This window comes from Pagrus pagrus (genome assembly GCF_965226575.1).
Source record: "Pagrus pagrus genome assembly, chromosome: 19".
Classification (NCBI taxonomy): domain Eukaryota; kingdom Metazoa; phylum Chordata; class Actinopteri; order Spariformes; family Sparidae; genus Pagrus; species Pagrus pagrus.
Genome location: NC_140203.1, coordinates 5,088,163 through 5,115,730, shown reverse-complemented (window position 1 = coordinate 5,115,730; position 27,568 = coordinate 5,088,163). Strand labels below are relative to the sequence as shown.

Below are 27,568 nucleotides of genomic sequence, written 5' to 3'. Positions count from 1 at the left end.
GTATTGATTAATCTGCTGATTGTTTAGTCTGTTAACAATTAATCGTTTGGCCTATTAGATGTTAGAAAAATGTCAGTGTGTGCTACAGATTCAAATGGTTTGTTTTATGTTGCTGGTCACTTGCCTGTTGATTGACCAGTTCTCTCTCACTACACATGTTGGTCTGCTTTACTTTCATATTGAGATTATTTCGACAGAAACAACACAGCGATATGATTAAAAATTAGTGAGAATGATCACTTTTGTGTCACAGTTTCCCCTTTTCACTGAAAAATTTAAATTTAAATCATGATGATGTGACATTTGTTGGGGTCTGTACCAAAAAAAATGTGTTTCCTTACATCTTGAGGACAAAATTCATTGGTCAGGTCACCTCTGCAGCACTACAGTTGTTACCTTTATTTTGACATCGCACTTGGCCATATTGCGATTTCGATAATAATTCAATGAATTATTCAGCCCAAGCCTGTGCCCACATCATTGACAAAATGTATAAAATGCACAGGATGTTTCTCAGGGTTGATGAAATGGAGCGTGGAGGCTACAAGACTGTGTGCACTTGTCTGACACACTTTCACATAATGTGATGTTGTCTCTCGATATTTCCCTCACTGCGATTCATAATTTATTAATCTGCTCTTTCTATTGAAGCTGCTTTGTTGATGACTTTTCCATTTAGCTCGAGCAGCTGCCTCTTCAAAGCCAACATTCATTAGTTCAGAGTGACTCATCATATAACAGATCATATTTGTTATATATTATATATATTTTATTAGATATAAGATTAGGTAAAACGAAGGGTTCCAAGAGTTCATGAGGTCCCAGCAGAGCAGGATAGTCCCCCCTAAATCTAATCCCCTCCCATGTAATCCCGCCTCTTCTGTCATTTCTACTCCTTTCAACCCCCCCTCCCCTCCTCGCCTCTCTGTTTTTCCGCTCTCTCTCTCACTATCCTCCTCTCTCATCCCACTTATTCCACCTTACGCCTGATGGAGCATTAAGCCTGAATGCTGTGGGCAGCCGTGGCCTCAGATTCAGAGTGTGTTTGTGTGTGAGCGAGCCGGTGCTGCATCGGTTCCTCCCCTGCTCTCCTTTTGGATTCTTCTTCCAGACAATCGGGAATTACTTGCTGCAACTGTGCATTTTTCTTTGTTACGGCGTGGGAGTGGGGTCAGCGGACATTGTTCCCAACCCAGGCACGCTCTTGCTCCGCTTTGGAATACCTGCGAAATGGTCTGGTGGCCTCCTCTAACCTAACCTCAGCCTTTTGTGGTGCTGCTTTGGACTTTGATGGACATTTTCTGGATTTGGATATTTCAAAAGGGTACAAATTCCACGTGGAGACAAACTGGATAAGATGGTGCCCCTGCAAAAAAGGGTAATCTGAGTTATGTGTGTCGGAGGAGGGTTCATTTGTGGGTGCAGTGACGTGTGCTTGTCTGTTTTCTTCCAAGAATGGTCGGTGCTTTCTAGGGATCATAAAGTATTTGATTGCTTTAATTGGCACTTAGCTCTGAGAGTGCTCTTAAGGTATTAAATGAAAAGGGAAGCTTCTTTTAGAAACAAGAAAAACAGTGGATATAAGAGTGGTGAGGGCAGAGGAACTCAGGGAGAAAAACAAAGGCAAGAGATAAGGCTGAGGAATCTCCTCTGTATTTCAGTAGAAATTACAATTTTGGGGGTTTATCTTGTCAATTCTTCTGTTGAGTGACTCGTTGATGAGTGATTGGCCATTGAAACTGACAAACAATGCAGACTGGAAAGTCCCCTTGCACTCAAAGTACTCTCTATTGTTGTCCTTGAGTGCTTCAATGGGGAGTCGTTTAATTTGCGAATGCTGCTTCAAAGGTGTTCGAGAGATTTTATCACTCTTCATACGACATGATCCAACTTCAATAATAAAGCTTCAATAGTGTATTGTCTGGTTGTCTGTCGGCTGTGCTTTCAAATGCCTCAAAGTGCTACAAGACTGTGTAGGCTCTTAGTGTCGAACTTTTCATCACCACAACCGCTTCCTGTGATATATAAATGATTTTTGTGCAGAGATGCTTCGAGCACTCATTGAGTACATCGCATGGTTTTTCTCAGAGGATCAGATGAACTTCCTCGAGCTGATACTTCACATGCTTAGAGGAACTATTAGCTGGAGTGAGGAAGACTACAGACATGGTAGAGGAGAGGATGGGGGACTGTTGGAGCCACACCAAGGTTGTTTCTTTTTTGGTTTATCTTTAAAATGACACCCACGCTGTAAGAGGTTGTCCGGAAGTAGCCATGTGATCGTCAGTAATTATCAGCTGTGTGCGTGTGTGTGTGTGTGTTTGCTCTTCCTCTGAATTTCAAGACCTGACTTCAGCCAACTTGAGGCTCATTTTTTCCTCACAAGTCAGGAACAAATCATGAATAATGAGTTCAGCTGCAACAGCTGTGTTTGGTTATCAGTAGTGCAGGCTGTTTTTACTATGAGCTGCACTCACCCTCTCTGATAGACCTCACTTTAAGATGAAATTAGCTTACAATGATTGCATCTCGATGGGGACAGTATCAGTTGTAGGCCGGCAGTGCCACCTTTGAAGGTGAATTGAGGTGGTGGGAGTAGGTCAGATGCTTTTGTGTGATCAGGTGCTGAAAATAACTACATTGACTGACACATGAATGCCTGATTGCTTTGATTGAAGAGAGGCAGATGTACAATATTCCTGCAACGAATGAGACGAAGTATAAGTTGAATTTAAAGAAGACAATTTTTATGATTTGTAAGAATCTGTTTCTCAAATACTGAGATGGATACTTGGTAATATATGATATAAATTTGATCTACACTGGCATTACATTTTAATTCAGAGTTTTCAGGTTTCAGGTCCTACAATACTTGAAATATAATGTGCTCATCAGGTTGATTTAATCTTTCATTACATTCTGACTTCCTCTCCTGTTTTCTGTATACTTGATAGATAGCTAGTTCACTTGCATTTGAATGATTTAATCAGTACTAGTGTTGTCACGATACTGGATTCTTGTTGTGAACTGTTGCTGCTGTTAGCTTGTTAGCTCAGATAGCTCATGCATCTATTGGTTGGGACAGTGAGCTTGGAGTACCAGGTGTTTATGCCTCTACCATGGGAACTTTGGACCAGGATACATAGACCCCATAACATTAAAACTGTGATTCCTTCACAGTCATATAGATATAGGTTTTTTGTGTGTTTTCAACTAAAATAGTAACATATTGCACCTTAAAAAAATCGTAAAATTACATTTTTTAAAAAACCCACGATGTTAAGACTGGTCTTGCATTACACTGGCGGAAACCCTGATGTGTTTGTGTGTCAACTCGCTGTCGGAGAGAAGAGACAATGAGAGAGTGCAGCTATCACTGGTGTATCAATAATGTAGAAAATGAGAACTGAAACTGTGTCAAACATTTAGAATCGATTTGTATTGAGAATCGATATTTTTGACAACACTAATCGATACGTCCTCTTCTTTCCTGCAGGATCAGTTTGACAACTTGGAGAAGCATACACAGTGGGGGATCGAGTATCTGGAGAAGTACACCAAATTTGTCAAGGAGAGGTCAGAGATTGAAACCAACTATGCAAAACAAATTAGGTGAGTACTGAAGCCGACACGTGATCCATATTTGGGGTTGCTGGGCTGTAATTGGGGTGACAATTTCCATCAAGATGGCTTCGATAAAGAAACCCCCCTTCCCTTCAACGGCAGGATTTGACCTACTAAAGTGTCCTTGAAACAAGACACTGGATGCTAATAGGCTCGTTGTGTAGCTGACCGTGACCTCTGACCTCCCTGTGGAAGGGGAAACTGAAATGAGAATTCCCATATGGGGTCCTGTACATTAGTGTTACATTAATTATCATCATATTTTCATAGGAATGGTCCGCTTCAGGCAGGCGTAATGGCTTAATGCAAGTGTAGAGCTAAATCAACAGACCTGAAGAGCATGTCTCCATCTTTCTTTTTTTTTTTTTTATCTGAAAAGAGTCTCTATGTCTGCCTCCCTCTCTCTCCCTCGTGCATAAACGCTGTCCGTTGTTGTTGCTAGCTTCTGCTTCAGGCAAGAGGAAGTCAGGTTGTGGGGGGATGGGGTGGAGCTTGTGTTTCCATAGAGACTCGTAGGTATCAGCATTATCAACCCCACGTCTGACCCAGATTTTTTTTTTCTTTTTTTCCTCCAACCACAAGTGCAGGCCCCGCCCCCCTCCGATTCTCCCCACACAAACTCTGTTTTGGTGCAGTCACTGATTTTCAAAGGCAGTGATGGGAGCATGAGCAGCCTTGCGTGGCGAGGATGCATCTCCTAAGGCCCCCCCTTCATCCCAACACAGTAGGAGATACCCCCACAAATCCACAATCCTCATCTTTAAAGAGGCCTGGCAATATGGCTAATGCTCTAAGTATTGACCCCAACCCCCCATTTCATATTGACTAGCCAATACCAATCCAGTATTCAGATTGCAACCCCCGGTAACAGATCCTCTACAGACCGTACCACTCCTCTTTTTTAGACTTAAGTCAGCTTGAGATAATAGGACTAGTAGTCTGTGTTTACATGCGAGCATTAACCTTACAGCATATCCCTGCACCCATGACGTTTTTGCACTTAAAGTCAGATGCATATAAAATAGGACTCTTATTTTGCGATGAATCAATGAGTCAAAACATTGTTAAAGAATGCCCAAAGTGACGTCTTCATTGCTTCTTTTCTTCAATCAACAGTTGAAAACCCAAAGACTATTATGATAAAGAAAATCCTCACATTTAAACATTTTCGTTGGTCACACTGGTGTGCCTGAAATTAGAGTTTGCGTTGCATGTGCTGTGATTTGAATGGAGAAAAAAACTTTTATATGCACCTTTAGTCCTGATTCTTAATTTAGTCCAAAATACATTGCTTTAAAGCCACATTTCAGCAGTGTTTTTTACAAATATTGTGGCCCAAAAACATATGCACGCACAGATTTGAACACAGACAGTGTATCCCGTAATAATAACTCAATTAGTCAGCATCTGTCTACAGTATGTTTGACAAAAGAAGGGGTGGGGTAGACTCATCTTGCAGCGGCAGGTTGGCTTTCATGGAACTTCCAGCTCCACAGATGGTGCGGATGTTTTCAGTCAGTGTGCTTACACAGAGGCCCTGCTGTCAAACTGGGCCTGTTATCTAGTAGGACACACACAGACACACACACACACAAATGCACGCATGTACATGCACCATGACACACTTGTCAGAAAAAGACTGAAATGAGGAAATTAGGATGCAGAGACAGCATTGTGTGAGTCATAGGGTTTTCCTGTGTTCTCCACACACCGTGCCTCTTGTGTCTTGTGTAATGGTGCTACTTAAACATACCTCAGGACTAATTAGCCATTGTAATCAACTTAGCTCATGAAATCAGGTTTAATCTAACGGGCACGCGCAAACCTAAAAAAACGCAGCGCTGTTAGATCCAATAAAGTAATTGCATTGACCTCTATGAAGTAGTCCTTGTATTTCCTTGTTGTTGGGGAGATTTTTCCTTCTGTTCCTGTGTTTCCTAACAGACGTAAGAGGCCTTTTCACTGTAGACATTCTGACATGTGTTAACAAGTTTGGTGTATTTATAGACATTCCATATAACTGTGCAAATTTCACAGCTCTGGTTTTGCTTACCGGTATGGCTCACTGAGACATTAAAGGTCATGAAATTTATAGCCGACTATTGGGTAGTTTATTGACAGAAGTATAATCAACTATTTTCAACGAAAGGTTAAAGCTATTTCTCTCGCAAAAATGCTACGCATTTTCTGCCTCCAACTTCTCAATTGTGAGGGTTTGCTGCATTTTCTTTGTTATATGTGAAAGTAAATTAAATATCTTCGGGATGTTGATTGGATCACATTCGGCTCTAAGAGGACATTATTGTGAAAAATCTTTACTTTTCACCATTATTTGATATTTTATAGACCAAACGGTTAATCAAGAATGTATTCAGCAGATCAGTCATGTTAGTTTGAGCTCTGTGCTATCCCTGCTATAACAAGTCAAAATGCTATTAAGACAGATAGGGGATGGCATAATGATGTCTTTGTATTGTATTATAGAGATATCTACTGAAGTAAGCATGCTAACCAGCTAGCACCTGCCCGTCCCATTCAGGTTTCTGCGCTAGTGGCGTAAACACCAGTACTTCCCCGTTACCTGAGTTTCCAGTCCGTACCAGTAACTGCACAGCTATCTGAGCTAACTAGCTAACAGCAGCTATATTTAGCAGCAGTTAGCAGTTGGCATGCAGCTAACTCTAGCTCACGTTGCGTTACATACAGTTTGTTAAGTAATGCGTCCAATTAGCCTAGCCATCTTGTTGGCTACATCACTGTATTGGTTTGTTCACGTAGCATTGACGGGTCCATGAAGTAAGGTAAAGTTTGGAAACAGAAATAAGGTTACATTAAATAACACAACCTCTACTATTCCCTCGCTAAAAAGTAGATTGTGGACACTATCAAGATCAATCCCTATCTAAAAACGTTAGATCATCCACCCAAACTGACAGAACTGGGTCAGTCAGAGTTGTAGTAAAATTATTGATCACCAGCTGTTTAAATGTGTAAGTGAGGTTAAAGAGTTATTACACAGTAGCAGATACAGTAAGTCTATTAAACTAAATCAAATAGCCTACATTCCTCTCCAACTGAGTGACATCTATGCCTATTACAATACTTTGTACCATTTCTATCACCCTACCAACCACACACTGCACTAATCCATGAATAATCCTCTTCCACTGCATTGGTGTAAACATGCACAATGCTTCAGTCTAGTCATCGCAGGGCAATGCATTAATGCCTCCCCCTCCTCCTCCCCCAAATTCCAGTCTGGCATAATCCATAACACAGTGGGAATAAAGTCCTGCTAACAAAAGAGAGACTGGGTGAGGGTGAAAAAGCGTCTGTCTTTACTGTGGTTACAGTGTCAAGCAGTATGCAGCAGTCATGCACTCATGTGGGATCATCTAGCACCCAGACACACAAACATACAGCCAACAGTGCTTGTTTAATCCTCCTAATTAAGCGCTCACTGCTACCCTAATTTTGCCAAGTTTGTCAAACATGTTATTGAGGGTGAGCGGACAAATACAATCCGACACATGACATCTGGCTATGAGTGAATGAGAGAGTTAGCGGGAAGCGGCGCTATACTTAGAGATGAGGTGAGAATGACAGGCAGAGAGATAGACAGATAGATCTGCCTAGCAACAGTGCAAACACCACCAGGGAGGAGAGGTGTGGGGGATGTTGGCAGGGTGAGCTGGATGGAGCGCTGACACACATTACATGTAGTTATTTTTTTTTTTACATGTGCATTATTTATTTCAGCAGGAATTTTGTATGACCCTTTTACATCATGTACAAGCGTAGGCATTTAGATTTCGTCAGTGAATACAGTGCTGTAATCTCACAGCAAGGGAAGTGACCACGGCCGACTGTTAGCAGCAATTTACATTGATTCAAAATTAGAGCTGCAGCCATTAATTGTGAATATGTTCTGGTTTCTCTCTTCCTCTATGAAAGTAAACTGAATACCTTTGGGTTGTGGACAAAACCAGACATTTGAGGATGTCATCTTTAGCTTTTGAAAACACTGATTGACATATTTCAAGACGCAATATGACTTTTTAGACCACATCGTGCAGCCCTAGTGAAGCTTGTGTTGTTTGTTTCTGCCTTTTTGTCTTCTTGCACCACTTGGTTGTTTTTTAACAAAACAACACAGCTCTTTAATTAGTCAAAGGATCCTGAAGGCATAAGTACACAATGTGCACCCAAATCCATCAAATATAGTGCATGTTATTATGTCCTGTTGACAGAGAAGTGATCAAAGAGAGCATCAGCACAATTGGGCCGGGAGTGTGTCGGTGTCACGATGAAACAAACGTGACATGATGTATCGTAGCCTGTCAAGCAACACGACAGTAGCCAGGTTGAGAGAAGGACATTGAATGACTGTCATAAGGATAATAATACCATTCACCAACAGCGAGTGACATCTTTCATCCCTACACATTACATTTTTGCCTCTCCTCTTCACGCTGCACTCATCTTGTGCCACTAACATGCACCCAGAGTCAAAACAAGGGCAAAGGCTGCATTAGAAAAGCATGCTTGTTTCTGGTGACTGGCTCTGCATGCATACTCCTGGGGGCGATGATTTATGACCTGAAGAGAGGAAAGGGGACGAGGAGCAGAAAGCACTCTCCTGGATTGAATGGTGTACTGGATGATCCTTTGGCAGGTCCATAAGGGCAGCGTCAGGGAAACATAATGGGAATGGTGCACTACCCGTCTGCAGACTGTGCTTTTAAGAAAAATACAGTAAGAAATGTCTGACCAGGCTCAACTCTTTGTCCTCACAGGAATTTATCAAAGAAGTATCAACCCAAGAAGAACTCGCGGGAGGAGGATGAGAACAAGTAAGTTAATGGATCATACACACAAATAAATTAAAGGAATATTTTTTTTGACACATTTTTGGAAAATGCAGGTGAAGGTTTTAATTTTGTGGGGAAGAAAAAATAATTTTGGATTACTTTGAATTGGTTAGACAAGGCCAGGCTATCTGCTTCCTTATGCTAAGCTAACCTAAGCAGATGCAAGCTTTAGCCTTGTATTTTACAGTCAAACTATTCCTCCACAGATCTGTTCCAAACCAAATCCAAACTATTACTGCTATTTCTGAACTAAATGACCACTTTGGCCACTACACCATCTTTCCTCTGACATCACTTCCTGCGTCGCCCCAGGTACACCTTCTGTCGAGCCTTCCTGACGACACTTAATGAGTTAAACGACTACGCGGGTCAACACGAGGTCATAGCAGAGAACCTGACATCTCAGATCATCGCCGAGCTTACACGCTACCTGCAGGAGCTCAAGACGGAAAGAAAATCGGTGAGTCACTTGTGCTCTTTCCATATCGTCTTGTGATTCTCCCCATGTCTGTCCTTTAAAATCAAACATGTACTTTAGACAGTAGGACATGGATTCTGTAAAGGAAAACAGAAACACTGGCTGACAAGAAATTAAGCAGCCAGTTTCCTCTGCATCCTCTATTCTGCAAGAGCTGAGGTCATCGCTGGGTAAATATAGATACACCCAAAGGCTCGCCAGAAGTGCAAAACGTGACTGAATGAGTCCTTTTTATGGAACAAAGTCGTACTCTCTCTATCATTACAGGCCTATTTCTCTCTTATAAACCAACTTACAATAGATTGGTCCACCACACACTATTCTTAAACGTTGAAGTCACTTTCTTCCTTGCAGTTATAAGTGATTTGGAGGAGCGGGTGAACCTGCAGCACATGATTCACGGATAACAGCGAATCAAGCCCATTAAATCCATAGAGCAGGGAGAAAACTACCCAGCTGGGAAAAAAAGTACGTTCTAAAAGTCTGTCATGGTGTCACGAAAGTCCAGCTGAGGGAACTGGAGTGGAAAACCAAAACCAGAGGACTGCTCAAAGGCACGGTGACCTTTTTTAGAGTATATTTTCATGTGCACACAATCCGTGTTGCTGCACCGGCTGCTAAATACAGGAAGCCCTAGGTCACATTTTTAGTTATCAGTTTTGATTTTCAGCTCGTTTTTTTGTTGCAAAAAACCCAGAGAGAGTAAGGGGATTTCCAACCGTATGAAGGGGAATTATCTATCCCCCCTAGGCCTGTTTTTGCTCTTTTAGCTTGTCATAGCATCTGGGTCTCTAGTGTCCAGATAGAGGGTCTGTGGACAGACCCAGAGGCTGCAGGATGTCACTCTGACATCCCTCTTCCTCTTCATTTCACTGCACTTTTTCCCTGCTTTTCCTCCATTTTAATCTCTTGTCTTACTATCTCCCCATAGTGTCTCATTCACAACCTTTGCACCCACAGTTTCTCAGTGTCTTTTTTTGTAGCTGATATCATGAATAGTTTGTCATGTGTCTTCCTCTCTTGACTAAACAACAGTGTTTCTTCAGTAAGCCAGTGCGGGGGGTTTCCCTTCGTAGCATGACCTTATAATTTACAGTGTCTTTACAGAACAGAGAATCGTTTCTTTTTAAAGACATTGAACAAATAGTTCCTTAGTCGCATTCAGTGTCCTCATAGGGTAAATGTAGCCCATTGAGTTTATTTATTTATCTCTAAGACACAGTCATGTCCTCCACACTCTCATGAATGATGGAGAATGCCACTCTTTGAGATGTCCAAGTGTTGAAAAGGCACAGTTACAAAGAAAAGACTGGCCTCTGTTTCTAAAATAACTTTCACAGTTTCATAGCAAGCCTGTAAAAAGAGAGTAATATTCTCAAAGGTGTCTCATGACTTCCCCGGCTTCCTGTCATTCTTTCCTCTGCTTCCATTCCCATGAATTTTTCAGCACCACTCAGTGCTCTTTCTGTTGCAGCTTTTTTGATTTGTGTCTACGTCAGACAAAGCTGCACAGGCAGACCCAGACAGTGGGATTAGAGGAGGGTCAGGGCCTGCCCCTCCTGGGTTTATAGGGAGCTTATTGGACAGGTAGAATCAAAACTACAAATCAGAGGGAGAAAAAAAAAAAAACTTCATTAGTTTCTCACGTGGGGTTGTTTTGTAACTCTCCTCCACCTCCCTTTTGCTGTTTCCCTGAGCGGACCTCTCACTAAGCTCAGCTTGGGGTGGCAAAGGAGGTGAGGCCAAGAATGTTGTCCAAGAGATTTTTTTAGAGCACAGAACCAGGTTTTATAGACCTTAGACCACTCGATACAATGTGTTATGCATACATAATCAAATCATTAGATGTAGAAAGAAAAAATAGAGATGCACCGATTGTAAGTAAGCCAATTCTGATTCTTTAAAAGTCTGACCTGCTGTTTCAGATTTTCTTTCTTTTCAAGAACTACACTGTAAATTCTAAAAAGTCGACTTTTTTTGACCGGCCAGTTGATTGGTGCATCTCTAATCAAAATACTCAATAACATACTACTGCTTGTTTATAGCATAATAATAGGCAATGATGAAGAGCAGGCAGGGTTAATATGGGATGAAGAGCCTAAGTCTCACTGGACAGAGATTATGCTGAGGAATCATAATAAGGTGTTCGGTCAGCATAGTGCTGATCACAGGGCTTAGGTATCCTCTCTAATAAGACCCTTAAACACTCCGACCTCCAGAAGCTGCTCATTCACTCCAACACTTTCATGTCACTATACTATATTTACTGCATACATCAACTTGAGTTGCTGTGGGAGTCCACTTGAGGGTTAGTTCAGTGCGTGCTCTTTTGAATCCACTTGCAGCCACAGCCAAGCACATAATTATATCTTTTGGTGTTGGGAGAAGTCCTATCTGTCTTATCCTGCTGCGATGTGACATGTTCAACCAGCTATAATAAAAAGAAAGAAAGAAAAAAAGAAAAAATACATCTTATTCAGCTGGCAGTGCCTGGAAAATAAGCATTGCATTGAGCGCAAAAGTCAGCTGAAAACCATAATGCACTGTAAAACACCTTTAGGTGGGTTTGGCAGCGGACAGTGCCCTCATTTATCTCCCAGAGGCAGAGCGGCCCAAGTCTAACACTGTAAGAACAATGTGTCTCTCCGGAGTGGCCTCACATGCCTTCTTGCGTTGAGTGGAAAGACAAAGCAGGGAGGGAGAATTGATGTTCCCACCATCAGCACATGCACATCTCACTCCAGAATGCAATATCACCCCGTTTGAACTGCCGCCTAATGGTTTAAACATGAGCAGAGTTGTCTCAGCAGAGCCTTCATGAGTTTTAATCATCTCTAGATCTTGTATGACTTGTGGCTGTTCCTAGTACCTAATGATTATATGTGTGTTGACATCTGTACAGGACTGCAGGTGCACATTCCTACGAACCGAGTCACTTCAATGAATGACTAACAGATCAGCTCGTGTGCACTCACAGATTGAACATGTGCACCTCTTCACACGAGTTAACTCAAATGCAGGGCTTAAGTTTTCGTTCCCCTTTTGTCTGTCAGACAGCAGAAGGTGTTGGTTGATTTCCACCACGTGTTTGCTTTGCTTGAAACGTATTACACAGTTTCTGAATGTAGAATGTGCAGTACATGAATGTATACATGAAGGGAAGAGCTTGAGTCACACAGGGCGTTTGTTGCATTTAGCCCCATCAGAGCATGTTGGACACTTGCATTGGAAAATAGAGAGGCTATACTGATATTAAATGGTTATCGTGATATGAGACAATATATTATCTTAGATTTTGGACATCATTACATCTTCATCTTCCGTAACTGTTGTCTTTCCTGTTCTTTTATTTCTATTAGTTCTAATACTTGCCTTTACCCACTTAGTCATTGTATTCATATTTATGCTTATCTTAAAAATATTGCAATATTATATAGTTAATTTTCTTTATTATCCTTTCAGAAGTTCTCTAGTAAAAAAATTAAGAATAAAAATATGCAAAAATGCAAGCAACACACACCTTAGATCCAAAGGATTTGTTTGACAGAGCTATATTGGAAGATAATCTTGTGGAAGGATCTCTGGGCACAGGTGGTATCATGGTTACAATTCATATTTACCAAAGCGAGAGTGTGATACATCACTGAGGATCGCCAGTCCTTTTCCTTCGTCTCACAAAGCAGTGTCATACTGTATTGTTGTTGCAGTCTTGCCAGACATATTACCAATCTCACTGAGACTGTTCTCGCTAACTACAGACAGTCGAAATTCCAGGCAATGAAGCATGAAGTTAAAATACCTTAGACCATATCGCCCAGCCCTCAGGCAGACAACATAGACAGTAGACAGATAGCCAATGTAGTTCATGCTTGAGACACCATAATAAACAACAGTGAAAGCTGTATTGTTTGTGTGTGTCTATGCAGAGTATTGATAAAATTAGGGCTGAGCAATGTGGCCTTAAAATGATATCACAATAAACGATATATATCTTAATATTAGCACTTCATAAATGCTGGGACTAGGCAACAAAATCAAATGTCATGATATTTTTGACCATTTTGATTATTATATTGTGGAGAGGACTATTACGACTTTCACACCAGGGGTGTTAGAACACCAGGGGTGTTAGGACAAGAAAAAGCTGCAGTAACAGTTAACTGTTAGCTAGTTGGTGTGTGACTGCTACTCACTGATTTACTACTGCGTTGCAAACTCATGTTGAAACAACAAACGTTTATGGTGACATAGACTCTCTCTCCACCTCCCTACATTCGTATAACAAATGTTATTCATTTGTCAAAAAACAGACTAAACACACAATAAACTAATTTAAGATTGATTTAACTTAGAACTTTTCTTTTCTTCTTCTTTTTTGTTTTTAAATTCATATAAAATCATAACAGCCCTAATTAACACAATGTGGTTTTTGATAAATAATCATCAGTAATGTGGATATAATGACTGGAACAAGTAGGACGGTCTGGTAAGTTTAGAAAATTACATCACTGGACAGTAATGCAGCCTTTAAAACCAACCAGAAAAAGACAACATATTACAATATAACATATCCAGAATCTAAGACGATATATAGTCTCATATCACGCTAACAATATATAGCCCCTATATTGCCCAGCCCTAATTGAAACCTGTCTAAACATGAGGTTCTGGTTAAAGTCTTACGGTCACTGGAGGGGGTCTGTTGGTCTGTGTTGTACCAGGAGCTGCATAAGAGCAGGGACTAGCATGAGGAATTAAGTCACAGCACAGAGAGCTGTCCTGCTTTACGTTATTAAGTAAATATTAAATCTGCTGTGTCTGAGCTAATGTGCTTGGATGGATAATGATCATATTTTCCAATCCCACTTTTATTACAGTTAATATATTGATGTAGTTAAAGCTTGGACGGTTTCTCGGTGTGTTAAGTCCAGCTTTTTTTCCTCTGTCACTGAATCTTGCAAATGCCTGGGTAACTGAGAGTGGCAGCTTCAGGTCACCAACCTGTTGATGCAACCCCAGATGTCCCTGACAGTGCCAGCAGTCTCATGCTGTTACCGAGAGGGACGTGTGGGAGAAAGAAAAGACGGGGTGTTTCTGTCTACTCTTCGTCAGGCCGAGTGTATCTCTGCAGTCTTTGTATCTAAACCCTGCAGAACATCTGCCTACATGGCTGCAGCATCTATACCTGCATCACAGATGGCTGGAAACAGCTCATTCATCTTCCAGCAGGGTCTTGTGAAAATGGCGGAGCTGTTTGGGAGAACGTGTCAATGTGGTTTGTTTATCTGCGTGGTGATAGAAGATCTGTTGATGCAGAGCGCATGAGATGCTGGATATTTTTCAGATATGTTGTTATGGAGACAAATATTTGGTTGAAAGCATTCTCCACAGTAACAATGATGTCACAGTCTGGTGCTGCATGTTGAGAAAAGGCTTTATGGCATCCTCACTGTATCTTATCATCATTTATCAAGACATATTTTCATTGCTGTTGTCAAACAGGAATTTGAAGGTCAGGGTCTTCACAGCAGTTGGAAAAAGAAAATTCTTGATTATAAAGTCCGTTGGCTCATCAGGACTTCTTCCACATTGTCCCATTCTCTTTTTGAGCTTGAATACTTCCCCCGAAACACTGGAGCGCTTCCTCATTCTACTCAGCTTCCCTCGAAACCTTTGGAAATGAGAAGTGTGAGTGCCTGAGGTAAACCAGAGCGCATTCTCACTAACTGCTCTCATGTTCAGCTTTATGCAGGTGAGATTAACCTTCCAGGCGTCTTAATTTCACATCTCTTGCCTGTGTTGGAGTTAGCCCAGAGAATACTGAGGACTTCCTTGTGCCTTTCCAAAGAGCTGAAACGCAAGTGCACAAGCAACAGCTTTCTGTTCTTTGTAACGGCCTGTGTCCGTTATTGAATGGCAGCATCGATATTCAGCTCAGCTACTGACCCTCGCTTCCGCAGTCTGTGTAACCAGGGGATACCTCATTGACAGTCAAGTCTTGGAGTCATTTTCTTTTCGAGTTATTTAGCAGATAAACGTGACGGCAGGCAATGAAGGGATTATTTGTATGTTTTATGAGTAATCACAGTCTAATTTTCAAACAACAAAGGTTTAAAAGTGGTGCTCTATGTTTCCAGGGAAGTTGGCTGCGATCCATACAGAGAGCTATGCCTCAGGGCCAAGTGCTGTAGTCCCCCGGAGCGAGATAGGCCGAGCCAGGCCTTTATAAAAACACACAGCGTATGTGCAGTGTGAGTTCAGACCAGCAGCTGCCACCTAGCCTTGTCTGATGTGCCACACTTGACAGTGCCAAAATCCATTGTGACCTGTCTGTCTCCCCATAGATTACAATATCTGGCTCCTCAGTGTTTGTTTTATCTCTTGGTTTGTTCCTGTGAGCTTCTCATCTCATGTCCAACCCTTGTTCTTACTTTATCCGTTAGTCTTTTGCTGTTTCTTATTCTACTTTCTCATCTAAGAGTTGTAACTGTCATGTTACTGGCATTTTATATCCTGTTTGCTCAGGGGCAGGTCAGTAACAAACCTATCAAACAATACTGTCAGTACAATGGTTACAGTCACAACATGTTATTTATTCAACAAAAGAGCTAAATGCTCATGATTACAATGTTAACATGTTGATGTCAAACATATATTGTTTACCATGCTTATCATCCATTCTATTTTAGTGTGCTTACATGCTAACATATGCTAATTAGCACTAAAACAAAGTGCAGTTGAGGTGACAGGATTTGCTTTGCATGCATTTGGTCATAAATCAATGCCAACAATATTTTTATTGTTATTCTGTTAGGCATTGGATTTTACATTTAAAAATGAACTATCAACAGAGTGTGAAGAAACAACAGCATTAGCATTATATCAAAGACGTCTATGTACTGTGTTGCAGAGTTAACTGTTGAAGTTAGCATGCTAACCAGCTAGTCCCTATCCACTTTGTTCCTCAAGAGGTGACAGTCCGATAGTGAACAACACCAACACTCACTCCGAGCTCCCAGTCTGAACAGACCGCTAGCTGTACGGTTAACTGAGCTTACTAGTTAATTGCAGCTATCTCAGCAGCAGTTAGTGGAGTATGAATTTGACAGGTGGCTGATTCTTATATATTGCACTGCACTGTTTGAAAACTAACTGGAACGATTAATCAATTATTAAACAGCTGACGGCTCATCTTCTTTCTTTCTTTTATACTGCGTTATTTGTTAAATCATTATATTAGAGATGACGTTGAGATTTGCTTTAAATAGATAATATTGAGTGTCTTCCTACTGACAACTGGTTCATTGTCTTTTAGACTAAATACAGTTTCCTTGTATCGAGTCTCTTCTGTGTTGATTTTCAGAGTTGTGCAGATTCCACTCACTCTCACTCTCTCAGGACTTTGTTCTCCAACACAAACCTTGCCGTTGGCACCATGACATGTGACTTTGCCACTTAATAAAAGCAGCGTCTGTTCGGCTTTACCACACAGTTATTGGTCCCTTGGTTGTCATTGTTACTTGATCTGCAGCATGTTTGACCTCTTTTTATTTCCCTGGAATCTCTGCTTAGTATAAAGCCTTCATTCAGTTGCTTTTTAGTATTGATGTTGAATGAATGTTGAAATTGTAGCACTTTTTCTTTGGAGCTGTTAAACACAATGTTGGTGCACCTGTGTTGAACCGGTGGGCTGTGATTTGGTTGATCTTTAATCAAATAGACTTACAGCCATTTGCTCCAGCATGTATAAATCTCTGAGAGTTAAGCCTGTGCTCGTAATGTTTAATGTAGCTACTGTATAGTGTCTATTTGAATGTGCCCTACTTTCTCAGTTCACATTAATACTGTCACACTGTGAGTAATATTCATAGTATTTAATGGTTTGGTTGAGACCCTCATTCCAGCTGCTTATAATTTATTATCCTGACTATGTCAAGGTCAGGTTCACCTACTTTTAAATCCCCTAAGCTTGTGAATAGTCTGGTAATATTTCTAACATTTTTTTTCTTTCCCCTACTCCTCTGACAGCACTTCCATGATGGACGTAAAGCACAGCAGCACATCGAGAGCTCGTGGAAACAGTTGGAATCGGTAAGTGACCCCATCAATGTGCAGTACCAGTTGCCATTGGTCACAGTTTTGGCTCAAGTGAGATAAAACTAGAACATAATACCTCATGTCATAACTAATTATCTCATGACTTAGTTTTGCAGTTCACTTCATCACTAAAGCTCCACTGCAACTTTATTTTTACTGTTGTTATTTATTATTATAGTGTTAATTATAACAGTAAAGCAGATTACATTTTCGAATATGTTGACATTAGCTGGAGAAAATACATTGGGGTTTGGACAACAAGTAAATATCAGTTCATATATGTTAACTCTAATTCAATAGCTAAATTTCCAATTTTAAGAAATACTAAAAAAAAACTGATTATTTTTTATACACGTAGCCGCAAGGTATTTAGAAATAATATAAAATTGTGACTACAGTTGGGGTTTGATAGCATATCTAATACAAATCTGAATCCTTTCGAGTCCCTCATTTAATTCAATTAGGTAAATCATCGTATTTATTTGCAACTCAAAGTTTCTAATTAGATCTTTAATCAGTTTTTGTTGGCCCTAACCCTAACCCAGAAGCCAGAAACTGTCTTTAGTGAGCTACTTTCTCCGATTCCGATGATGAAATTTAGAGAGAGGAAGTGAAAAGCAGAATGGACGAGATAGAGTTAAGTTTGTTGTTGTTGCTACGTGTTGCTGCATAATTACAGGGGTACACACTCCAGCAAAGGAAAGAGAAAAACATTAACTTTTATGTTACAAAGTGAGGAAATAGTTCCCTAGTAGCCACAAAGTTACCACCGATAAAGTGCTCACGGCACGAGCAAGCATTATCTGACTCTGCTCCTCCCAACAGCAAAGGTTTGGGCAACTGTCGCAAACCATAGGCATTTGTAGAGTCTGTGCAGTTTGCGCCATTGTAAAGTAATGACATGACAAGCTATTACTCGAGATCCAAACAACATAACTGTTAAGTATATCACTCAAATTTTGATTTGATTTACATAAAAGTTTGACTGTGATACTCTTTGATGGCCTTTGATGAACAGAGTTCAATCAACCACCACTTTTTTTTATCCTTTTGCAACTGCAAAACCACAGTTCACTTGCTGTTGTAGAGTGTCGTTACAGAGCTACGTTCTTATAACACACAAACAATGTTTGGCTGAGAACAGATACAGGTCATTGTCAAGTCAGCAACAGTCAGTGCCGGCTGAAGATGAGAAGCTTGCTAACGTTGCCTGAATGCTTTCTATTTTGCTATTTGCTGATACAAATATGAATGAGAAGTCAAAAGTTTGATAAGAGATATTGGGATCCGTTCGCAGGTATTTTGTTGTTATTTTTCTTCATTTTATCCAAACCTAACCTTCGTCATGACGTAAAATGCAGTATACACAAAAATACAGAAACTACATTTTAGCTGTAGACTTCAAGCTGCTGTTGGTGTACACTAAATCACACATCAAGGTCTGCCATTGCAGAATAAAGGAAAAAACATCCATGTAAAACTATGCACTGATTGTCTTTTGACCTTAAGTGCTTAAGGCCTTACAATCAGTCATCAAAATCAACACCACATTAAACACAAGCACATGCTGCAACACTTAAAGGGGGAGCCATGTGACTATTGAATATATCATCAGTGAGAACACATACAGGAGGTGGCAAACAATGCACCTCTAACTGGAGAGGAAAACATCAACAGTGGGCCGGTCACAGAGCCCTGAGGGACCTCCTGTTCAATCTTTACCGGAAACAAACAATGTACTTTTTATTTTGCTCAAAATGGAAACAGGGCAGTGTTTTAAGTACAGGAAGAATATAGAGGACAGCCTTTTTTATGTCTGGATGGAGTTATGAAAGATAAATAATGAGTAAATCTTTGGCGTGATTTATGTTATCCTCTCCTTGAGTGGACGGCTAAGAATGTAAAAAATTTGAAGGATCTGATAAGTAGAAGTAGAAACAGAAATACAAAACTAAGTTTCACTTGCACTTCAGCTGTGGATTCTTTTAGTCGTTTATAGTACACGTAGGCCAGACTAACATTAATTTAGAGATAAGAACAGATCCAGGAGTGTTTTGTGTTTTCGTGAAGGAGCTAAAGGAGAGATTGCACAGAACACCACTTCTTATCTCTGCCTGGCCCCTTTGACGGGGGAGAGAAAGAGTGTGAGAGAGAAGCATAACTGCCTTGTCCTCCTCAAACTTCTCTGCGTTCAATGATCCCATTGTGTGTGGGGCAGATAGGCATAGTTCAGAGTGCACGCTGGCCCAACAAACACTGATTGTTCAGCTAGAGGGGTCGAAAGAGGGTTGGATGAATGGTTGTTTTTCTGTACACAAATGGCCACTATGAACATTTGTTTAATCTGCAAGCTACAGGCCTCACTGCTGTGTCAGTGACAGACTGACCTCTGTCGCACACAATGCTGTGCCTGAAATCCATATGACGCATATGTACATGTTATGACGTTCATTACTATGCTTATTTAAAGGTCAGGTTGTATATTGTCTCATGGCTGGAAATGACTGATTCAGTGACTGATCATGTTTGATTTTTATTTTTTTCAGTGTAAAAGGAAGTTCGAGAGGGATTGTAAAGAGGCAGACAGAGCGCAGCAGTACTTTGAGAAGATGGATGCTGACATTAACGTGACTAAGGCTGACGTGGAAAAGGTATGTGTCATCTCAGCGCTGTGCAGAAGCCACCAATCACACAAGCTTGTCCTATACCCTCCATGCTTAACACTACTGCCTGGCCTTCCTCACCACCACCCCACGCACCCTCCTCTTTCTCTCGCCATTTTTCTTTTACATTTTTGTCCCCCCTCTTTGCCCTGACTCCTCATGCCACTGAACCCGGCAAAGATTGAGTGACCATGTGTTTGTTGCCAGTGGCTGTGTGTAAAAGCTGGCATTGTATCAGCAGCACAGTGATCTGCTGCTAAACAAAGCTGATAGCAGCACCGAGTCCTCATTATCACTGTAGAGCAGCCACCCAACGCTCTGCTCTGCTGAATGGGCCTTAGCAACAGACAGGACTGTGTGTCCGTGGTGGTGTTTGTGTGTGTTTTTATGTGTGTTGTGGATTATACACATCAGTTGGCTTTTTTAAATATACAGTTTGGTGTTTCTGTGATTATACGTCCTCTTCAATAAATCACAAGCAGCGTTCGTGCGATTCTCAGGCCTCGTAGACCAGAGCCCCCTGGGCCTGTAGCTGATGTCATTTCCTGTTGTCATAACCAATTAGAAGAGCCCCTCAAAATCTCAGCCTTTAACCCACACAGCTCCCACGCCCGCAAGGCATCATGGGTCAGCGGCGCGTGCTCCTGCTGCTTCATCAGCTGTTGGAGCAGAGCTCAGGCTCAGAGTTGACACAGTTCAGACCCGATTATTATGCAAATATAGGCTGGAATAAAGAGCCTTTCTGCACTCTGGACATACAGCCAAAGAGCTACAATAGGCTTAGGCTAACACCGAACTCAACTGGAAAGAGCAGGCTCAAGAAACTAGTCTCAGAACAAGAGTGGTGTTGTGTCTGATTACAGTTATTTCATTTATTCAAGCATAAAAGACTCATACACTTAATTCAGTGCTGTATTTCCTTGCGCTCATTTAGTTTGTATAACTGTGATAATGTAAGCAGCTCCTTAGAATGTTAGATTTTTTTTAAATTATGTTTTTATTTACATTTCTGACTGGATTGTTCATGCAACTGGAAAACAAATTCAGATTAATCCCTGTTGCAGCTTTAAAGATGCTCTGACACTGAGTATATAATAAAGAACTGCTACTGACTAGTAAGCAAGAAAGTGCCAGATTGAACTACCACATTATGCTTATGGCGACGTTTATTTTTCTTTTTTCTTTCTGCCTTTGTTCTTTGAAGATTAAATGCTGTATTTTTCAACCTTATTCTCACCATTGTGGCTACTGTCACTACTGGTAGTAACAACTTTGCACTTGCCATCATTGTTGCAGAGATTTGGAAAGAGCAGACTCAGAGCATTCAGACGTGAAACCTTTGAAATGATTTATGTCAAACCAAAGTTTATTTTGAAACTCAGACTGCTTCCCCCCAATATTCAATCTGAAGTTAGACTCAGGTTTCAAAATTAGGAAGTAAATCCAAAAGCCTCTGTTATGTGTTATGTGAAAATGGTACGCAGCATTAGAATTGTAGTTTATGGGCTGAAACAAATTTGTACGTTCCTTTAATTTAGAAACACTTAACACAGCTTTAAAACTCATGAATCACTCTCTCTTTGGACGTTAAGCAGACCATACAATAAGAAGCTGTGGCGAACATTACCACATTTACATTCATAATGAATATGCAGGCTTTTAGTGTCCCACCCTGCTTGCAGAGGTATAGATCACCGCAAAGATATTCACTTTCTCATTTGCTATTTATTTCTGTGTGGGTCTTCTGAACATCTCTCTTTCTCACCTACTCACATTTCCATTATTCAGAAATGATGAAGTTATAATAGAAAAGATTGGATTCCCTGAAGATCAGTGACTGTGGAAGATGATTGGATTTTCTTCCCACATGGTTTTCTTTTCTTTTCTTTTCCATGTGTTTTACTAACAGGTGAACGTTCTGCCATGTTGTATCCGTGGCGTCAAGTCTATCAGCTGTGATTTTGTGACAAGATTCTCGATAAATTGTGGGGAAGTATGACAAAAGAAGGGAGTGTCTGTGTTTGTATCGTCTGTCAGTTTTGCGAGTCTGTCTGTGGTTTTAGATGCTCAAGCTGTGATGCCACATCACTCTTCCACAAGCTTGGTGTTAAGATTTCTTTAGCTCAGTAACATGTAGGGGGTAGAGGCACACATTTAGTGCATCATGTTGAAAGTAAAACAAAGGTGAAGTGTCATTTTGACAGTGCTTGGTTTGTAAAGAAATACCTATGGTCATAAATCTAGTCCCCAGAAAAGAACACTCACTCATGTGTCTCAAAATGTTTTTGTCTTCGCAAAAGCAACTGTGCTTCACCACCAGCAGTGACATGTCACAACCACAGCCTTGTTTGGTTAAAGCCTTTGGGTATAAGTAGGTCTGGGTTGGACAGAACAGAGGTATGGTAGAGGAAGAAGAAATAGGGAGTTTATATGTCTGTGTATTAGTATTCAGCAGCTAAAGGCCGCTGTAGGATTCAAAGTGACAAATGATATATTAACTTTTCTCAGTGAAGTTGCTTGTCAGTAATGATAAAAAAGGATCTGCCATAATTTGAGATATATAGTCAAGCTCGAGGAGGTTTTGTCTGTGATGAGATGTCCCTCAGTAATGCAGAAAAGCTGCTGTTTGTTCAGGCTGAGGTATTGCGGTTTTCTCTGCAGCTGGAGCAAACCTCTAAGTGTTCCCTCTCCTCCTCTGGAAAACAAATCCCTCAATTTGGGGTTTAGGATTCACAGCCCAGATATCCACAAAGCCTGTCACAGTTCTTTGAGGGACCCCTGGCCCTCACACTCACTCCCAGATTTGTAAAGATGTCAGAAAGCATTAGAAAAATAACACATGGCACACACTCTCTCTCGACTTCTGTTCCGCCTGTACAGCGGTTTACAATGCCCGTATTTCAGTGGTGGTTGTGTTTGTTTACTGTGATACCGACTTCCCTTTTTCGAATGACGACACGCCTGGTGGTCCAGGAAGTGCATCTATGGCAACTTCTTGTTTAGCTGGAAACAGCTAACAATCCTCTTTTTGTGTGTGTGTGTGTTTGTATATTTATTTTTATGCAATGCCTTGAAGCGAAGTTCCCACAAGGTAGGTCCAGCGGGCAGAGAGTCCGTTACGTCTGTGGGAACACACACTGTCTCGACTCGTGTCTCGATGAACACACAAACACGATCTCCTGTGCAGTCCAACACACAGTTTGACCAGGTCCCTGTTAACACGCCCTGTCCTGTCTGACTGTGATCTGCTCTCCCGTACAGTGGCTTCTTGTCTCGCTGTCTGCAGCCGAACGCTTTCTCACCCTGAGGTTTATATGTGTGATGTAACAAAATGTAAATGAGAGAAATGCTGAATATGTTGCGTAAGGCGACAGCTTATATTCCAACTTTCATTCCAAGTTTATTTTTTTGTCCCTACAGATCTAAATATTTAGATAGATAGATAGATAGATAGATAGATAGATAGAATCACATTTTTTATCTTTGTTTCTTTGATTGCCAATAAAATACATTAATTTAAGAAGATGCTACTTTGGCTCTGATGCAGCTGCCTCCCCGCTGTCTGTCCTTACTAATTATCCCGCCCACAACATTTTCTGATTGGTAACACGTACTGAGCAATAGCCTAATAACAGTGAATTATCCGAACCTGCAAAGTAACCAGTAACTAAAGTAACTGAATAAATGCTGTGGAGTAAAAAGTACAATATTTGCCATCAAAATGTAGTAGGATTACTTTTTTCTCAAGAACAAGTACAAATTTGAATTGTTCATACTTGAATAAAAGTAAAGATATTGTGCTTAAACATACTAATATAAAGTGAGTCACCCATATGAATAGTACTTGAGTGAAAGTCTTTAACTATCTTATATTAAATATACTTAACTACAAAAGCAACATTTTGGCAATAAATGTATTTAAGTATCAAAACTCCATGTAAAAGTTAATTTTACATATATTTACATGTATACTGAATACTATTTATTGATCATCAGATTTATTTTCTTTTATCCAGTTGCCAACAAAATAAATCAATATAAAAATGTTCAACTTAGACTGTGATGCAACATGCAAACTGCAAAGCAAATATTGACTTAGATTATCAATATTTGCCTGTGAAAATAGTAGAGTGGAAGTAATCAAGTAAAATACCTCAAAATTGTACAGTACTTGAGTAAATTACATTCCATTACTGAAAAAAACAAAAACGTATTGGTCGATTCCTCATAGATGCAAATTTATATGTTGTCACACATGCGTATGAGTAACAGTAAAATACAGGTAATTTCCAGAAACTGACAACAGGATGTGATGGATGTGGCTGCAGGCACAGCAGCTTGTTACGAGGTTTCGTTATCTGCCAAGTTACCATGGAGATGATGTGTACCCTCATCATTACTAAACACCTTGCATGCACCGGCTACACCGGCACTGCAGCACATATCCACAAATGCATGCTCACAGGCCCTCACGTAGATCTCAAACAGCTGCTGTTTCACATGTGCTTTTTAGCTTTTGTCTGGATTTCACATTCCTTATTTTTTTTAAAAGGCTGTGACGATCATTTTCCACCAAAGTATTAGCTGTCACCCCTCCTGTGCTGGAAATAATGTACCTTTGTGTCTGACGAGCGTCTCCGCTCCGATGTCCTCCTCTTCTTCTAGTATGTCATCTATTACTTACCCATATGTGTGTGAGTGTGGGAGACTCAGAGTGGTGTGTGGGTGAGAACTGGATGAGGTCCTTTAAATGCTTCCCTCAGGACTATGACACATCAGGGTTATGTTCCCTCTACTGCCCAGTTTTTTTCTGTGCATCTGCAACCAGTTGATTAAATGTAATCAGGGGTTCAAAAGGTGACCCTTTGTTAAAAATGACCCAATTAAAACAGTTTTTACATGTGGACAGGCTACAGAGGAAGCAGATATGAGTACTTAGCTATACAGACACACATACACACACACCCCACATGCTGTCTAGCTGAGATAATCTCATCTCCATCTGCTTGCCTTGGATCTGTAATAGGCTGCTCCTGCTGCGTTTCTGACTGCCTGCCTTAACCCCCTCAGACTGAACTAGCTTAAAATAATCAACATTATCAACTGTAGAGATAGACCAGACTGGGCGGGCAATCAAAATCCAAATCCCTCCATTCCGGTGCAGGCTGTTGTTTCTCTTTATATATGTTTGTTCTGGCCTACATACTCTACAGTCAAATGCCAATGGCTGTTGCTGCTGGCTGACTTGGATTTGCACCTGCGACCGCACGTCCACGACCTTTATGTTTATTTGTGTGCATGCATGAACACTCGTATGCACCAATGTGTCAACTCATGTAGGTTTTGATGCTCTGGCTGTGTGTGTGTGTGTGTGTGTGTGTGTGTGAGAGGGTGTGTGTGTGTGTGTGTGTGTGTGTGTGTGTGTGTGTGTGTGTGTGTGTGTGTGTGTAACCCATATGTCTGTGTTAATCAGGGGACACTGAGGTTTAGTGAGAAGAGCGTGTCTCTGATGTGCATGTTTGCTTTGTGTTTTTTTTCCTCTTCAGGCACGACAGCAAGCTCAGATGAGGCACCAGATGGCTGCTGACAGTAAGAGCGATTACTCCTCCTACCTGCAAAAGTTCAACCAGGAGCAGAATGAACATTACTTTACAGTTATCCCCAACATATTCCAGGTAAATATTACAACATGTGGCCTGTTTCCTTTTTGTTGTTGTAGCAGATAATTGCACTGATAATGTTGTTACACAAACCAATTATTAACCAGTGTTTCCCATACATCAATTTGAGTGCTCTGATACTGATACCCGTATTGCGAATGCCTCCAATACTACCTGAAATGCTGGATCCAGGTCCGGCGAGTAAGTCTTTGCACCGATCAGATTTTTTTTATGCACGAGTAGCCAATTTAAACAACAAATGACTTGTGTAACTTTGTGCACGAATCAGCAAACTTACATTTGTCCTTACAGGGTGAGTTAAAAGTGCAAAAAAAACAAAAACCAAATCAACTTTAAAGCATTAAACAGCCGTTTTCTCTATGCCTCTGTGCCGGGTATAGCTGTGGCCAGATGCATTAATTTTTTCGGGTTGTCCATGTGTACATCTTTGTACGATATCTCAAGAACGCTTTAGGAAATTTCTTCAAATGTGGCACGAACATCAACATGGACACAGTGATGGAGTGATTAGATTTTGGTGGTCAAAGGTCAATCACCCAACAATTCATATGATAATCAAGATAAGATTTTACACAAATATCTAATAAGTTATGACATTTTATCCAAAAGGTCAACTTCACTTTGACATCATAATATTCTACAGTTTCAACACCAGCAATCTTCTAAAGCATTTGAAGTCACATCATGCGAAAGAGCAACATGAGTTCACTTAGGCAGAGGGGGACAATAAAGGACGAACTGGACTGAATGACTGTCAAACAAAAGTTTTGTGAGATTCATTCTCTCTATGTGTTTGCTCATGTTTTACAAAGGTTTTAACCTGAGCCAAAACAATAATAGCAATCATATCAAACCCATACAGGGTAAGTAGTATACAGCTGTTAAAAAATAATAATCATATATGTATTTGTTCTACTCCAGGCGTCAGAATTAGTATCGGGAAGGAAAAAATGGTATCAGAACATCTCTAAAATGTATTAAGGTCACCACCCAGTTTTCCTCCACCAAGAAATATATATTTTTTTATGTTTTTTGTTTATTCTTTCTGCCTTTAAAAGCTCTGTGCAGCTAAGATTGAAAAGTATGCCAGAATGGTGCATTCATGTGCAATCATTAGTGAGTTAATTTGCAGCCGACCACCCCCGCTCCCCTCGGGGTCCACTGCTAAAAATAAATCCTCAACATGTGAGAAACGCTGAGCCGTCTTTATGAGGAGTGAGGTTATTTTGTATAAGCGATTTGGTGTGTTACAGTATGAAATACAAATAAAAGTCTGCAGGTCAAGCATTTAAAACAATGCAAAGTGCATAAGAGATTTCCCAGATGGTACGAAAAGTCTTTGATGCTCTTCATCAAACAACACTCAACTCTTATTCTATAGCATAAGCTAGTAAATCTCATATTTACATAAGAACATGCCTGCTTTTTTTGTAGCAACTTCAAGACATGGAGGAGAAAAGAATCGAGAGGATAGGCGTGTGCATGAAGACGTTTGCAGACGTGGACCGCCAAGTGCTGCCCATCGTGGGGAAATGTTTAGACGGCATGACGAAAGCCGCTGAGTCCATCGAGCCCAAGACTGTGAGTATGCAGACTGAGATATATATGGACACACACACACCACCATATGGGACATATTACTCACTCAGCCAGGGTGTCAGTCACAACCCACACACGACCGATTAGGCTTTCATCTGAACAACAAGTGTGCCAGTGGGTTGGGAGTCTTTCGAGGGGCTTTTTGAAAATAAAAACAGGCCACCTGTAAACAACAAAATGCTGTGGGAGGAGAGTAATAGCTGAACAAAATAATTCCATTTATGTGTCGGCCTCCCGTTTGTAGTAAAACGACTCCTAGGACTTTGTGTCGCCTAAAAATACATTACACAATCATCCCTCAACAATAAATGACAAATAAGTTTCACATGAACACATGAAAGATTTCCCCTCCAGTTCCAGAAATGAGCTAAGCGCTGCAACAGCCTGATTTTCAGCCTCATGATGCTGAAAGTCTGAGGAGAACAGTTGCAACTGAGGATGAAAGGACTTGATGTATTACTCACCAGATGTAGACTGTTGGTATAAAGCCTGCCATTGGCAGGCGGCATTCTCCTCCTCTATTGTTATCTGAGTGTTAGCAAAATCCCCGTCTCT

At 40.8% G+C, this 27,568-nt stretch overlaps 1 protein-coding gene across 18 annotated transcripts in view; it reads left to right on the top strand.

Annotated features, from left to right (window-relative positions):
* Positions 1-27,568, top strand: part of fnbp1b (formin binding protein 1b) — a 67,362-nt gene that overhangs the window by 19,287 nt on the left and 20,507 nt on the right. For 13 of the 18 annotated variants that reach the window (XM_084383857.1, XM_084383855.1, XM_084383845.1 and 10 more), the window contains exons 2-9: positions 3,497-3,612; positions 8,421-8,477; positions 8,808-8,955; positions 17,002-17,064; positions 19,617-19,721; positions 22,810-22,824; positions 25,280-25,408; positions 26,849-26,995. In XM_084383857.1, coding sequence (XP_084239983.1) covers positions 3,497-3,612; positions 8,421-8,477; positions 8,808-8,955; positions 17,002-17,064; positions 19,617-19,721; positions 22,810-22,824; positions 25,280-25,408; positions 26,849-26,995 — 780 coding nt within the window. Of the gene's footprint in view, positions 1-1,091; positions 1,379-3,496; positions 3,613-8,420; positions 8,478-8,807; positions 8,956-17,001; positions 17,065-19,616; positions 19,722-22,809; positions 22,825-25,279; positions 25,409-26,848; positions 26,996-27,568 lie in introns of those variants that run through there. The other 5 variants (XM_084383859.1, XM_084383858.1, XM_084383848.1 and 2 more) reach the window with 2 other exon arrangements.